Source organism: Saccopteryx leptura, chromosome 2, assembly GCF_036850995.1.
Source record: "Saccopteryx leptura isolate mSacLep1 chromosome 2, mSacLep1_pri_phased_curated, whole genome shotgun sequence".
NCBI lineage: Eukaryota > Metazoa > Chordata > Mammalia > Chiroptera > Emballonuridae > Saccopteryx > Saccopteryx leptura.
Genome location: NC_089504.1, coordinates 35,993,377 through 36,008,771, shown reverse-complemented (window position 1 = coordinate 36,008,771; position 15,395 = coordinate 35,993,377). Strand labels below are relative to the sequence as shown.

At 42.4% G+C, this 15,395-nt stretch overlaps 1 protein-coding gene across 6 annotated transcripts in view; it reads right to left on the bottom strand.

The window, feature by feature from the left end:
- Positions 1-179: 179 nt before the first annotated feature.
- Positions 180-15,395, bottom strand: part of ZBTB5 (zinc finger and BTB domain containing 5) — a 32,476-nt gene continuing 17,260 nt past the window's right edge. For 4 of the 6 annotated variants that reach the window (XM_066367647.1, XM_066367648.1, XM_066367645.1 and 1 more), the window contains one exon: positions 180-4,728. In XM_066367647.1, the coding sequence (XP_066223744.1) occupies positions 2,694-4,724 (2,031 nt within the window). In that variant the 5' untranslated portion in view covers positions 4,725-4,728 and the 3' untranslated portion in view covers positions 180-2,693. Of the gene's footprint in view, positions 4,729-7,243; positions 7,374-15,395 lie in introns of all 6 variants that reach the window. The other 2 variants (XM_066367643.1, XM_066367644.1) reach the window with 2 other exon arrangements.

Sequence of the window (15,395 nt, the reverse complement as noted above, 5' to 3'; positions counted from 1 at the left end):
TATTTTCTAGAAGACTTGGTTAAAAAAAGTACTGGTCAAAGCAGCATTAACAGAGAAAGCAATACAACGTCCCTTCTTTGTTTTAACCTTAATAACCTAAGCACAAAAATAGAACACATTTAGTTAGAGGCATGAACGTCACAAATTTTTTATTTCAAAATCTCAAATTTTGACCAGCATAGCACCACTGACATGGGTGCCCTGATAGAACTCTATGATTTGATCACCAGAAAGGATTATGCCAGGCTATGATTAAGGCTAACCAATCAAAATCCAGGTACGCAACACCAGTTATAATTCCGGTAGAAACTATGGATCATAGGACCCTGGGACTGGTTTTCCAGAGAGCCTCTGAGTTATCCTTTACTACAGCTTGTAAGAGGGCACTGGCCCGCAAGCCTGCTTCTCACACAGAAACTGACTGACTAAGAGGTAGATGAGCAATCCCGATTCCGTTAGCAGAGGGAAGGAGGGCTCTGGCTGCTGCACCGAGACAGGCCCCAGAGCCCAGTCCTGAGATGAGGTGCGGGGCAGCCTCCTGGCGCCACCTCCTCAAGATGGGAGGGAAGCAGGGCGGCCACTGCTCCCCTGGTGTCACTGGTTCTTCTTCCCAGGTACAAGCAAGGCCTCTTGTCCAAGCTGACCCACGTGCCTCCCAAGGTTAATCTCACAAGACACTGGTCCCCACATCATGTAGAGGGGTAGAAAAAGCCTCCTCCCCTCAAGTCAGAACACAACTGCTAACCATTAGCACTGAATTTCAGAGGTGACCCATGTCCTCCAGTGGTCTCTTTCCCACATCCACTGGAAAGGAGAGGAGTCTGCGTTTTCCTTTCCTCCCTGGGAAACCGTTCACAGGAGATGCTAAGCCCAACTATGAACATTATGAATTTACCCCAAGACAGGTGTGTAACCGCCCATCTAGATTGAGAGGAGAACACACTGAGTTTTGTTTTAGGCTACACATACTTAGCTTTCTACACACAAGAACTGATTTCTCTCAATTATGCACAATGGTTGGTGTCGAAAAAAATGTATAAAAAATGAACTCATGTTCATGCATGAATTAAACTGACTCCATGAGCACTACAGAGACATGAACTTGTGCTGTTTCCCCAGAAGCGCACAAGCCAGGGCTCGGCCTGACATGGGTGCCACCAATAGCCCTTACAGCACAGGGTCAGATGACCACAAGGTGGGCTGGAGAAGTGAAGCAGTGGGACCTAACGAGGCCCTGGACAGTGACCCAAATGTCTCTCCCAACAGTCTCAGATGCTACACGGTGAGGTTCTGGGCTATCCTACCCACTAATAAAGTCTGTAACATATCAATGAACACTGCTATGTTTGGATTTCAAACATTCGGTATTGGGCTAGAACAACAAAAGTTTACCTTCTGGCCCTCGCTGGTGGTACAGTGGATAGAGCAATGTTCCAGAGTGCTGGGGTCACCAGCTCCATCCCAGGGTTGCTGGTTCAAGCCCTGGTCAGGGCACATATGAGAAGCAATCAATGGCTGCACAATTAAATGGAATGAGTTGATGCTTCTCTCTCTCTATCCCTTTCCCTCTCCCCCTCCCCCTTCCTCTCTCCAAAAGGAAAAAAAGTTCACATTCTGTACTTTAAAAACTATAGTATGTAACAGCAATAAAATCTACAGCTTTTGGTTAGTTTTGTAACTGAAAACACCAATCTAGGCCTGGAAATGAAGCCATATAGGGTGTGAGAGTGTGAAGAAGCGAAGCAGAGAACAGGTTCATCATTGGGTGAGATGTATCAGGCGGGACTGGCCCCGGGTCTGGATGGAGCAAAGGTAAATGCTCTATGAAAGATCCCACAGAACAGGACTCCACGTCATCAGAACAAAGACAAACACTAGCTCTTTTCTGACTCCCAAACATGGAACTGTAACATATGTATACAAGTTGGTCAAAATACGGCTAAAACAGCACAGAAACAGTACCTTGTCACTCCCTACAAGTACATACTCCATTTACAACTTTGTTTTAAAACCAGGAAAAATTGTTAAAACATCTATCCAACAGTGATGTTTTCAAAAGTATATATATATATATCTAACAACAGCCCAGAGAATAGTCACTCTGGACCCAGTGTCAGCACCATCAAAGTGCAGTGTCTGTGACTGCAAATCAGACGAACATAAAAAATACAGTACTATGAGGCCTAGGACTAGCTCATGATAGACTTTAAAGCATTTGTGACAACAGGCATGTTGTCCTCAAGGGCCTTTTAGACGGGCATAAAGTCGCCACTGGTTAGACATAAGTGAGTTTTGCATCACTGTACAGGTATATAATATTCCCATCAGAGGGTACAGGAAATTTAAATGCTTCAGAGTTTTACAAAAATTGCTAAAAAAAAGCTTTTTTGCACTTCAGTTTTTAATTTTTACATGTGCCACTTTAAACATCATTAATTATAAACTACTTTCTGACTGTATTACTCAACCCTAAGGAAGGACTTGGTTTGGGGCTGCATTTCTCTCTGGAAGTGCATTTCACGCAGAAATGCAGCGGCACTAGTGCTACACATGCTAGTTCTCCACAGAGTCATCAAGACTTGCAAGGGCGATCGGGCAGCCTGAAGACTCAAACCCAAGGGCATCAGCCCTCAACCACAAGAGATTTTAGTTCCGGTCCTACAACTGGCATTGGCATTATCTCGAGGTCGGGGTCAGAGCAAAGTGCTGGGAAGACCGCTGCTCTGCCAGCGCAGGCACGTCGTCTTAGAGTGTTTATACAGGTGGCTGGACTGACTGAACCTCTTGCCACACTTCAGGCAGGCATAGGGTTTCTCACCTGTGTGAACACGGATGTGCTTCTTGCAATCTGTCAAGGTCAGAAAGGTCTTGCAGCAGATTTTGCAGGCATACTTGCGGGTTCCTTCTACAACCAAGACGTTGTGCTCTGATAAGGCCTTCTTGCACTTTGACAGGACATCGGCAGATGCCCTGGTCAACTGTGGAGGGCCAGGCTGGGAAGGATGCCCATTTTCAAATGAGGATGTGGGCCCACTCATCATTAGCTGGGAACTGGCAGAGTTATCTGGGATCTCTGAGCTCCTGACAGAAGTTACAATGGGCATTTTGGGAGCTATACGGCGGTAGTATGGAAAGTTACTGGCCTTTCCTCTTGAGGAGCCCATCATTACCCTGGAGAAGGAGGAGTGGAGGCCCAAACCAGCCCTGGAAAAATCCATCCCAAACTGTTCTCCTTGATAGCCTGAAGTAGGCACACATGGCAGGCCCATCGCTTCCTGCATAGGCCTCACAAAGTGGGAGTCTGCAGGCTCACTGAAAGGGTTTTCCACGTGAGAGCCAGGGGCCGAGGAGGGCCCGCCTGCAGGCCCAGCCTCTGGACTCAACAAATACGGGGCCTCACACTCCAGCCTGCAGTCACTAGTGGTGTTTGGGATATTATCATCATTATTCTGATTTGCACTAAAGTTATTTCCTCTGCTCTTGTTAAGAAAATTTGAAATGCTAAATGTGGACTTATGATCTAAGTTATTAGTGACTTCCAAAATATGGATGTCACCTACCCTGTCAGTGCTAGACTGGGGGTCTGAAAAGCTTCGGTCACTGCTTTCAGGACTGAGGTCTATCTTCTCAGCACTGACCACAACTCCCTCCACCTCCACAGACTCGCTGCCTTCTGCTTGTGAGGTCACATCGCTCACTTCATCCTGAGGCTCGGGAGAGCTCAAGGGCTCAGATTTCACCACCACTCTCATGTGCTCCTTCTCATCAAGGCCAACCTCAGGATTTTCACACTGAAAACCACTTTTATCCGTGGCAGCTTCCTGCTCAAAGCCAGTCTCAACCTGAGTTGCACGAGAGGCCATGGACAACTGTGCCATGTTGCCGGCACTGTTGTCAGACTGGCTGGGCACCTGGGCATCTTCTTGAGCACCGAAAGACTGGTCAAACATGATGGCATTGTCTTCCTGGTTGTCGGTCATTCCGTCCACTTTAGGGTTATCCACGATTTTCAGAGAATCTGGTGAGAAGAACTCCTCTCGAGAATGAACCCCTGAAGGCCCATTCTCTGGAGTAACATTGGAAATGGCAGACTCATCCATGGCAGGTTGGAGGCGCTGTCTGGCCCGCTCCTCTGCAGACTGCTTGCGCTTATGGAGGCGTCTCATCGGGAAGGCCGTCCGCTGGTCCAGGTTACTGCGCATCGATGAGCTCATGGGTGGTGGCTGCTCCTCACCACTCTGGTTGGAATTGAGGGCTGAGCTCACGATACTCAGTCCCAGCTGCTGCAGCATGAAGAAGCGTTGCATGCGGGCACTCTGTTCCTGAACACGGTCACTGGGGGGAGACATGGGCAGCGTCCTTGTCGTTAAGTAATGTTTACATGCCTTAACAACAGAGTTCAAATGCAGGTGGGAGGCTGCCAATAAGACATCCATAACATTGCTCTCCCCCAGCATGAGGGTGGAGGTATACATCATGTCAATCAGCGCGGCAAAGGCCTCCGCTGTCACTACCTCGCTGTCCAGCTGGATCATGTTCATGGTCTGATCTCCCTCTGCCACCGAGAACAGGGCGCGGAAGTGCGTGCTGCAGGCCGCCAGAACGGAGCGGTGGGCTTTAAAATGTCTATTCCCCACTACAATAACACAGTCACACAGCTGGCCATGAAGTCTTTGGTAGTTCAGTTGCTGGAAGATCTGCTCAAAATGTCCAGGAAAATCCATGATCCTATGGGAAAACAAAAAGAGTGTTAAGACTTAGAAAAACTTAAAACAAGCCAGAGCACAGAGAACGTGATGAAAAGAAAGGAGTGGGTGGCCAAGCTTGGATCTTTAAAAGCTTGTAATGTTTTTGATAATGGGCACACACACTAAAACCTTGTCAAACAAGGAGCAAATGCTGATTCAGCTACCACCCTGGACGCTTGCACACACATGGGATCAGCTACTGGTTGTTAACAGGCCCCCCTTCACTCTTCATACGACTCTCTTTAAGCTCATGTTAGAAAAGACCCATGTGTGAATGATTATCTACCGCACAGAAGTTAAATCAAGTTCTACATTCCCCAGGGACAATGAATAAATCTCAGAATCTTTCAGTAACCTTAAATAACTGAAAAGGGTAAATCAATATTGGGGAAATTTTCTAGTTATAGATGGTAGATTGCACATGTGTTTACTTACCCCCACTACACACACACTCATTCCTGAAACCCCATTAAAATTAAACTAAAGTCTTTTGGTTTTCTTGTTGCCTTAAAGGTATAAACCCACAGGAAAAAAAAAAAGGGAAATAAGTATCAATAGCATTTTAGAAGCCGGTGAACAGGTAAAGGAATGATTGCTAACTGACTTAGCACACCCAGAAAGATAAATCCTAAACTGGCAGTGGTTTTACTCTGACATATATAAGTTACCCCACCCAACCATAGGGTTCAGGAACTGGTTGCCATGGCACCAGGGGTAGTGGGATGGAGGTGATACTAAGACAGGAGGACTTCATGAAAAGCTATTCAATAAAAAATAATCCAATGGGCCTGACCAGGTGGTGGTGCAGTGGATTGAGTGTTAGACTGGAATGTGGAGGACCCAGGTTCGAAACCCCGAGGTCGCCACCTTGAGCGCAGGTTCACCAGCTTGAGCCCAACATTGCTGGCTTGAGCAAGGGGTCATTTGCTCTGCTGTAGCCCCTGGGTCAAGGCACATATGAGAAAGCAATCAATGAACAACTAAGGAGCTGCAACAAAGAATTGATACTTCTCATCTCTCTCCCTTCTTGTCTATTTGTCCCTATCTGTCCCTCTCTCCGACTTTCTCTGTCTTTGTCAAAAATAAAAGAAATAATCTGTGCCTGTGGCACAGAAAAGGTAAATGTTTAGAAACAGATCAGTGGTTATCTGGGCTGGGGATGAGATCACGGAAGGACTGCAAATGGGAAAAGAGAATTTTGGGGGGATGATAGAAATGTTCTAAAACTGGATTGTGTTAATAACTGCACAACTCATAATTTTCTAAAAATATGAGAACTGTACACTTAAAGCAAGGTATGTACAGTATACCTCAATTAAAAAATAACATGGAAAGAAAAACAAGACATGAACAAGATCCAGATGAGGGGGTCATAAAAGACTAACTTTCTAAATAAATGACATTTCAACCCAGCACATCAATTTAAAAGGATAATGATAATCTGTTCAATGGCTTTTTTCTTCAACAAGCAGCAGAAATACGCTTATCTGAGAAAAAATAGCCTCCATATTTTTTTGAAATGTCAGGTGTCTTGAGTATAAGAAGAAACCACCACCCTTTTTCACAAAAGGTCATTCACTAGAATGCCACCTCTTAATGTTCAATCCCACTTTCAATTGAGAAGACCTAATAGCAAGGATATTGTGGTCCCAGAAGCAGCAGTGGAGGAAATGTCCAGTGCCTAGAGATCTTTGAGAAGAGACTTCTCAGGTAGCTAAGCATGACCCCAACAAAGGCAGAGGTTGAAACAATACTGGAAGATAGATAAGCAATTCATACAAACATTTTACTTCCTATCTGCCTAAAGATCATCAGCCCTATACTAGATGCCCTACTGTAGCCCTGGAGATCAACTCAAGTTCTTCTCAAAACACTCAACTCAGGCTCTTCTCAAAAGAGGGATGTCTGGAATGTCCTGCTATGCCTTGTTGCCAGGCCATATTCAGGGCAGTACAAAGGCTAAGGCTTCCTTTTCTCTTAAAGGACTCTGGAAGTTGTGAAACTAACATGGTGACATTAGAGATGGTCAAAACCTAGAGAAACCGGGCTTGAACCACTGACTGCAGCGTTCCCGGGCAACGCTCTATCCACTGTACCAGCGGTCAGGACTGAAAATAGTTTTGACCTCACAGATTCCTTGAAAATGTCAGGGTCCTTGGACTGTACTTTAAGAACTGCTAATCAAATGAAAATTCTAACTATATTGGAAAGATGGAGGTGGAATGTGTGCACTGAAATACATAGATAAAAACTAGTAGAATTATAAGGAAAAATGAGTTCATAAAAAACAAAATTCTTATCTTTAACCAAGGGGAAGTCAATAGATAATATCTAACTAAAAAATTAAGTAGCTCCAAGCATATCATTTAGTATATGAATAGAAATATCAAAAGAATTAGCTAAGAGTTGAAAGTGGTAGGCTTAGGGAAGAGAAAATGGAAAGCAGAGAAGCTAAGTTCTGGTGTTTGTCTTAAAAAGTCTTGTGGTGGCCTGACCTGTGGTGGTGCAGTGGATAAAGTGTCGACCTGGAATGCTGAGGTTGCTGGTTCGAAACTCTTGTTTCCCCTGGTCAAGGCACATATGGGAGTTGGTGCTTCCTGCTCCTTCCCCTTCTCTCTCCCCTCTCTAAAATGAAAAAAAAAAAAAAAGTCTTATGGAACTATTTGGTTAGAAAAAGTGGCTAAAGAATTATTCCCCACCCATGAAAAGGCGTTAGTTCCAAATAGTTTTGTAGAAAATATATATTAAGTGCTAAAAGATAAGTCCTAAGTTATTTAAACAATTTTAGGAGAAGAAGCTTCCAATGAAATATTGAAATAAATCATTATATCACATGCCAGGCAATGCAATTACATACAGTATATACTGAACAATATTTGTGAACATAGTGGTAAGGATGAGTTATGCAGAGAAGGGCAATCTATTGCTATGAGTGCACAAACAGATTTTAAGAGAAGCTATTTAATATCTATTAACAAATGTATAATTCAATTAAGGTAAAAGTGTAGCCGTCAGTCAAACTAAATGAGAAATGCAGCTGATGCACTAGCATTTTTAAATATACGTATTGGCCATCCCAGAGTGCCAGTCAATATTCCAAGAATGAATTAGAAATAGCAGGGCACTACTATGATGCACAAAAGTGATTCTAAAGAACATGAATATGGTCTGACCAGGCGATGGTGGTGGTGCAGTGGATAGAGCAGGGGTCCCCAAACTGCGGCCCACTGAGGCCATTTATCCGGCCCCCGCCGCACTTCCAGAAGGGGCACCTCTTTCATTGGTGGTCAGTGAGAGGGGCATAGTTCCCATTGAAATACTGGTCAGTTTGTTGATTTAAATTTACTTGTTCTCATAAAAGTGAGACTAAGAGACATCGATAAGAGTGTGGTGGTTACGGGGGGAGGGGGGAGAGGGAGAGGGAAAGGGGGAGGGGGAGGAGCACAAAGAAAACTAGATAGAAGGTGACAGAGGACAATCTGACTTTGGGTGATGGGTATGCAACAGAACTGAACGACAAGATAACCTGGACATGTTATCTTTGAATATATGTATCCTGATTTATTGATGTCACCCCATTAAAAAAATAAAATTATAAAAAAATAAATAATAAATTTACTTGTTCTTTATTTTAAATATTGTATTTGTTCCCGTTTTGTTTTTTTTCTTTAAAATAAGATATGTGCAGTATGCATAGGAATTTGTTCATAGTTTTTTTATAGTCCGGCCCTCTAATGGTCTGAGGGACAGTGAACTGGCCCCCTGTGTAAAAAGTTTGGGAACCCCTGGGATAGAGCATCAGACTGGAACACAGAGGATTCAGGTTCAAAACCCCCAGGTCGCTGGCTTCAGTGTGGGCTCATCAGGCTTGAGCATGGGCTCATAAGGCTCGAGCATGGGCTCACCAGCTTGAGTGCGGGATTGCTGGCTTGAGCGTGGGATCATAGACATGACCCCATGGTCACTGGCTTGAGCCCAATGTCACTGGCTTGAGCAAGGGGTCACTCACTCTGCTGTAGCCCTCTGATCAAGGCAGTCAATGAACAACAAAGGTGCCACAAAGAAGATTTGATGCTTCTCATTTCTCTCCCTTCCTGTCTGTCCCTGTTTGTCCCTCTCTCTGTCTCTGTCTCTGCCATACACACAAAAAAAGACCATGAATATGAAGGCAGCTTAGATTCATATCATTTTAGGTAAGGTTTCCTGGAAGCAGACCATGAGAGGATTTAAACTGCAAGTGATTTATCAAGGAGGTGCTTCTCAAAAAGAGAAACTGAGAAACTGAGAGTGGGGAGCATGAGAGGAAAACAGCAGCAGCCAAGCAAGGATGCAGTTTGGGGCAAAATCCTAGCCTTAGCCTGGTCCAGCCAGGGAGCTCTGAAGTATAAAGGAGTTTAAGCCACCTCAAGGCAAAGACCTGGTTTCCTGTAGCCCTGCATTAGTCAGCCAGTAACTAAGAGCCTCACCAGGAGGCATGGACACTGCCAGGCACTTCCAGCTCTCTGGGAGCATGCACAAAGTAATGCCAGTCACTCAAAGACCTAGACCCAAGAGAGTATGCAAGCCATCTGCATAATGGGTACACAGAACTGATAAAAGGGATCAAGGGGATCTGATTAGAGCCCAGACAGTAAGTATCTGCTACTCACATTTGGTGATACTAAAGAATAAAATGATGTGTAACCATATAGTCAGACAGATACTACTGTCTGTATATATACTTAATATGTTTTATCCCCAATTTCCCACTGCTGTCCCAAAATTACAGCCCTGGCCAGACAGCTTGGTTGGTTAAAGCATCGTCCTGAAGCCAAGAGGTTGCCGGTTCAATCCTGGTCAGGGGACATACAGAAACAGATCGATGTTTCTATCCATCTGTCTGTTTCTCCCTTCCTCTCACTAAAATCAATAAATAAAAATTTAAAAGAAAAGATCATGATTATTCAAAACTCTCAAGCAATCTAGTAAACTCAGAGGTCCAGTCTAAAAGGTATGAGAGAGCTCATGCTGAGAAAATAAATGTTTTACCCAAAGCTGCCTGTCTGAAGCCTTCAAACCAAGGAAAAAAGCTTGAGGTCTCTTTAAAAGATTTCAGAATGTGACTCAATGAGTCTACCTAGCTGGAGGAAATATGGCAAGTAATCTATCAATTTGTAACTGTGTCTGACCCAAAGCAACTTATACACTACAATATTTGTTATCTGCAGGAACACATATTTAGTAATTTCCCACCTAAATATAATTAAGAAAATACACTAATACCTCTGCTCATTACATTAACATGGATAATCAAGGGTTGACTGTTTTCTCAATAGATTTACTTCCCTAATAATGCTTTACTACTAATAAAAAAAAGAAAGTTCATTTGTGTTCCAGGAGAACAAGCCAGTTAATAGCACATTTTAAACTATTTGATTTATAGATTGACCTACCCACAGGCTTTTCAGTTATATACTTACTTAGTTCATAAAGAAAAATACACCTGCACTCAAACATTATCTACCACTACAGCAAGTGATTTGCTGCCTGTCTGCCAGGCAAAATCGGCAAAGTTGCCAGCTATAGGAAGCACCTTAACATTCTAAGGAACTCTTAACATTCAATATCCCTAATCTAAATAAAACCCTAGCAGAAAAATAACAGAACTTTCCCTCCACTTGTAAAGATGATACAGATAAAAATAAATGTAAGACAACAAAACCAGGCAAAGTCCCACCCAGTCAAGCAGGCTAGGACTTTTGACAGGGCTCCAAGTCCTGGAGTCTTGGAACATTCATCCATTGTTCTGATTTGATTAAGTGGAAGTAGGGAAAGGCTAGGAGTAGGGAGGCACACAGGTGCCCAGGGTTAACCCCAGATATCAGGTCTGTCAGCCTAATTTTAAAATCTCTCTGGTTCTGCTCTGTCAGGGCTGACTCAAGAACTGGTCAAATTAAGTCTATTAAAAAGGAAATCCATCAATGACTAAAGGTGAGCACCACTGGGGAAGTCAAGCCAATACCAGAAGCCCTTCCTGTCTCAGCCTACCCTCCAACTCACCCCACTCTGCCCCCTTATTTTCTCGTTCAACAGTCCTGTGCATTAGCCGACCTAGAGCTTCATAACTCAGTTTAAATAAGAAAAGGTACTAGTGCCCTATTATATTCTTAATCCAAACTCAAAATGATTTATCTGTTTTGTTTCATTTTAACTAAAATAGCTTGTTGAGGCCAGGGATTATATTTTCTCTCTCCCTCAAAGTGCCTGATATACAGCTCAGTAAATTTGTTGGATGAACTTCGACTGTATGTTAATGAAATATTATACCATATTGCTCAATAGTCATTTTTCTGAGAGCCCCAACTATCTCTAAAATCAGCCAAAAACCAGAAAGAAAAAGTCCCAGAATATTCAAAATAAAGATCAAAACCAATGTATGGCCTGATCAGGCGGTGGCGCAGTGGATAGTGTATCAGACTGGGATGTGGAGAACCCAGGTTCAAAACCTTAAGGTCTCCAGCTTGAGCGCAGGTTCATCTGGCTTAGCCATGGGCTCACCATCTTGAGCATGGGGTCGCTGGCTTGAGCCCAAAGTCGCTGGCTTGAGCAAGGGGTCACTAGCTCTGCTGTAGGCACATATGAGAAAGCAATCAATGAACAACTAAGGTGCCGCAACAAAGAATTGATGCTTCTCATCTCTCTCCCTTCCTGTCTGTCTCTATTTGTTCCTCTCTCTGCCTCTGTCAAAAAAAAATGTATGAAAGATTTCCTCATAGCAAAGTCCCTCAAGCCTTCACACACTCTTTTGTTTTAAACAAACAAAATTCAGGTTATTTCTCCTTTCTGAACTGATTGAAGATGAGAAACAGCAATTCTAGAATAAGGGGAAGAGATGGCTGCAGCCTTACAGCTGCAAAATGACAGCTAAGTGAGAAGAGGCCCAGCAACTTGGAGCCCTAGAAGGTGCTGTATATTTAGTACACAAATTCATTCATCCAATGATTTACTTTATTATATTTTTAATGTTCATTTTATTAATTTTACAGAGAGAGGGAGAGAGGTAGAGAGAGGCAGGAACATTGATCTGCTCCTTCCAGATGATGTTCCAACCAACCGAGCTATCTGGCCAGGGCATCACTCACCCAATGTTTTAAGTGCTTACTTTGTTCAAGGTTAAGTGCTGTGCAACAGAGATTTATATGGCAAAGTCCTGTCACAGATGCTTAGTAGCAACAAGACATACACAAATAACCATATTACAAAGTAGGAAGCATTAAGTGCCACAGAAGTGATAAAGTGTACATGGTGGCTCAAAGAAGGCAAAGGTTATTTCCAGCTTCGTGGTGGCACTGTCAAAAGCAAAGTATCAGTTTCAATTAGGATAAAATGAGATATAAAGTATATTATAGAGAAGTAAGGTGAGAAGAGGTCTGAGGTGGGGGAAATTATGTATCCATTCTGGCTGGAAAATAGGTAAGGGGGAGCTAGATACTAGATAGTGAATGCTCATAACTGATGTTAATGATTATAGCAAGTCATCAGAAAAGTTAGTCATGAGGCTTGAACTAAAGACTATCAGTGCCTGACTAGTCAGTGGGCACAGTGGACAGAGCATCGGACTGGAACGCAGAGGACCCAGGTTTGAGACCCCGAGGTTGCCAGCCTGAGCACGGGCTATGTGGTTTGAGCAAGGCTCACCAGCTTGAACCCAAAGTTGCTGGCTTGAGCAAGGGGTCACTCAGTCTGCTGTATCCCCTCCGATCAAGGCACATATGAGAGAGCAACCAATGAAAACTAAGGCGCCACAACAAAGAATTGATGCTTCTCTCTCCCTTTCTGTCTGTCCCTATCTGTCCCTTTCTTTGACTCTCTGTCTCTGCCACACTAAATAAATAAATAAAGACTGTCATCATTTTTCAGATAACTTGTATAAAAAGTATTTTAAAGTTTAAACACAGTATCAGGGTTCTTGACTGCAGCAAGAGAAACTGATACTGGCTAACTTAAACAAAAAATAATTTGCTACAAGGTCATCAGTTGTTCACAGAATTGATGGGAAGGCTGGACACCGTAGCTTGAACTGGCTAGTGAAAACAATTCTGACACAGCCACGACTACAAGAATCCCTCTAAAGGGGATCTAATTTCCCCTTGCCTTTATTATTGTTATTTAGACTTTATTCTTGAATATCTGCATGTCTTTTTTAGTATTATGTGAGATGAAACGGGAAGTTCACTTGAGGTAATGGTGCTGCATATTGAAATAAGACGTCTCAAAAAAAAATACTTGTGTAATTTTTGAATCACAAGCAGCATTCATTGCTTTTTACATGGAACACTACTTTTACTTGGAAGAATGAATGACAAACTATGGTTATTCAGACTTGTATTTGTCAGACATTTTCTTGGAAATGAATAAAATGAGCTTGTCATTGCAGGAAAACAACTTACAGTATTTCTTGCCTATGATAAAAATCTGAGCTTTTGAGTAAAAATTAGAATTCTAGAATATCTGTATCTGCCACTGTGTGCTTGACAGCTTCCCAATGCTCAAACCCATCTAATGAGATTATTAGTGATATTAATGAAATGTGATTTAAAAAAATATTGTATAACAAATGTGTCAACATTTGAAGATCTGTATAATTCAGTGAATCAACATTTTCCAAATGACTAGTGTTATAACCATGATGTTGTTACAAAATAAGGTATACGTAAAACAAAATCCATTCAAAGAACACAATTTAAATTAATGTATTTTAACAGAATATGAAAAGTTCACTGATCTAGTTTCAGATTCTACATTGCAACTAACCTGTCTCCTATTAAAACCAGACATTAAAGAGATTTGCAAAAAATGTAAAACTATGCCAGTCTGTGCATGCCCAGTGCACACTGGTTGATTTCAAATACCATTACCTAATAAAAGGAACCAGGGCTCCTTGGAGAAATGACTAATTCTAGGACTGAGGAAGGAAATATATAAGATAAGCCTGTAGAGTCTTGTAGTGACCGAAAGTAAGGAAGTGCTTAAAACAAACAAACATGATGAGAATATGTGATCTCTGGCCAGTTGACTCAGTGGTAGAGTGTCAGCCCAGCATGTGGATATCCCAGGTTCGATTCCTGGTCAGGGAACACAGGAGAAGTATCCATCTGCTTCTCCATCCCTCCCCCTCTCGCTTCTTTCTCTCTCTCTCTTCCCCTCCTGCAGCCATGGCTCCACTGGAACAAGCTGGCCCCAGGCGCTGATGATGGCTCCATGGTCTCTGCCTCAGATGCTAAAATAGCTTAGTTGCCCATCGGATCCCAGTTGGGGTGCATGCAGGAGTCTGTCTCTGCCTCCCCTCCTCTCACTGAATTAAAAAAAAGAGAGAGAGATTAGGTGAAAGAGACAAAAGATCTAACAGTAGAAAGCAATCTCAACGGCCAAAACTGGGGTAGTTTGAGCAAAAAGATAAATAGCATTAGATTATAACCTAAAGTGTAAAGTAAGTATCCATAGGTCTATACTGATATAAATGGTTGATTAAATAAATAGGAGAGAAGATAATAAATGGAATAATCCTGTGCAAAAAAATTACAAGTAATTATATTAGCTACTATGCTCTCAAGGACATGGAGCATACTCCCCCCTCCCCACTCTTAAGTGTGGGCTGTGCACAGTGACTTCCTTCCAGAGTACAGTACAGAAAAGGAGGGGAAAAGTAACTTTACAGTGGAGAATTCTGACAAACACTATCTCAGCCAGGTGATCAAGGGCAACATCAATGGTGATTAGTCATGTTTATAGTAGGCATCATATGTTGATGTGATCAGAATGGCACTTTCTCTCTGTGGTCTTCCCCACAAACACCCATAACCCCAATCTAATCATGAGGAAAACATCAGACAAGTCCCAGTTGGACAGTCTATAAAATAACTGACCAATGTTCAAAACTATCAAAGTTACCAAAACAAAAAAAGTATGAGAAACTGTCACAGCCAAGGGGAGCTAAAGCAGACAAGATGATTAAATGTAGGTGGCATCCTGGACGAGATCTTGGAATAGAAAAAGTACAAAAGGTAAAAACTAAGGAAACCTGAATAAAGAATGGACTTTAATTAATAATGTATCAGTAATGATTCATTAATCATAATAAACTTACCACAGTAACGGTAAGACATTAATAACAGGAAAACTGGATGTGGGTCTATGGGAACTCTCAATACCATCTTCATAATCTTTCCATTACTCAAAAACTGTTCTAAAAGAAAAATTTATTGAAAAATACTGCTGCCTGACCTGTGGTGGCGCAGTGGATAAAGTGTCAATCTGAAATGTTGAAGTTGGCGGTTCAAAACCCTGGGACTGCCTGGTCAAGGCACATATGGAAGTTGATGCTTCCTGTTCTTCCCCTTGTTCTCTCTAGCTCTCTCTCTCCCACTTCTCTCTCTAAAAATAAATGAATAAATCTAATGAATATAATTAATTTTTAAAAAACTGCCATTCTTTTCACTAATATTTTTGAAAAAGTTATTTTTCATAAAAATGTGTTACTTATGTTAACATATAATGGCTTACTATTTTTTTTTTTTTTTTTTTTTGTATTTTTCTGAAGCTGGAAACGGGGAGAGACAGTCAGACAGATTCCCGCATGCGCCCAACCGGGATCCACCCGGCACTCCC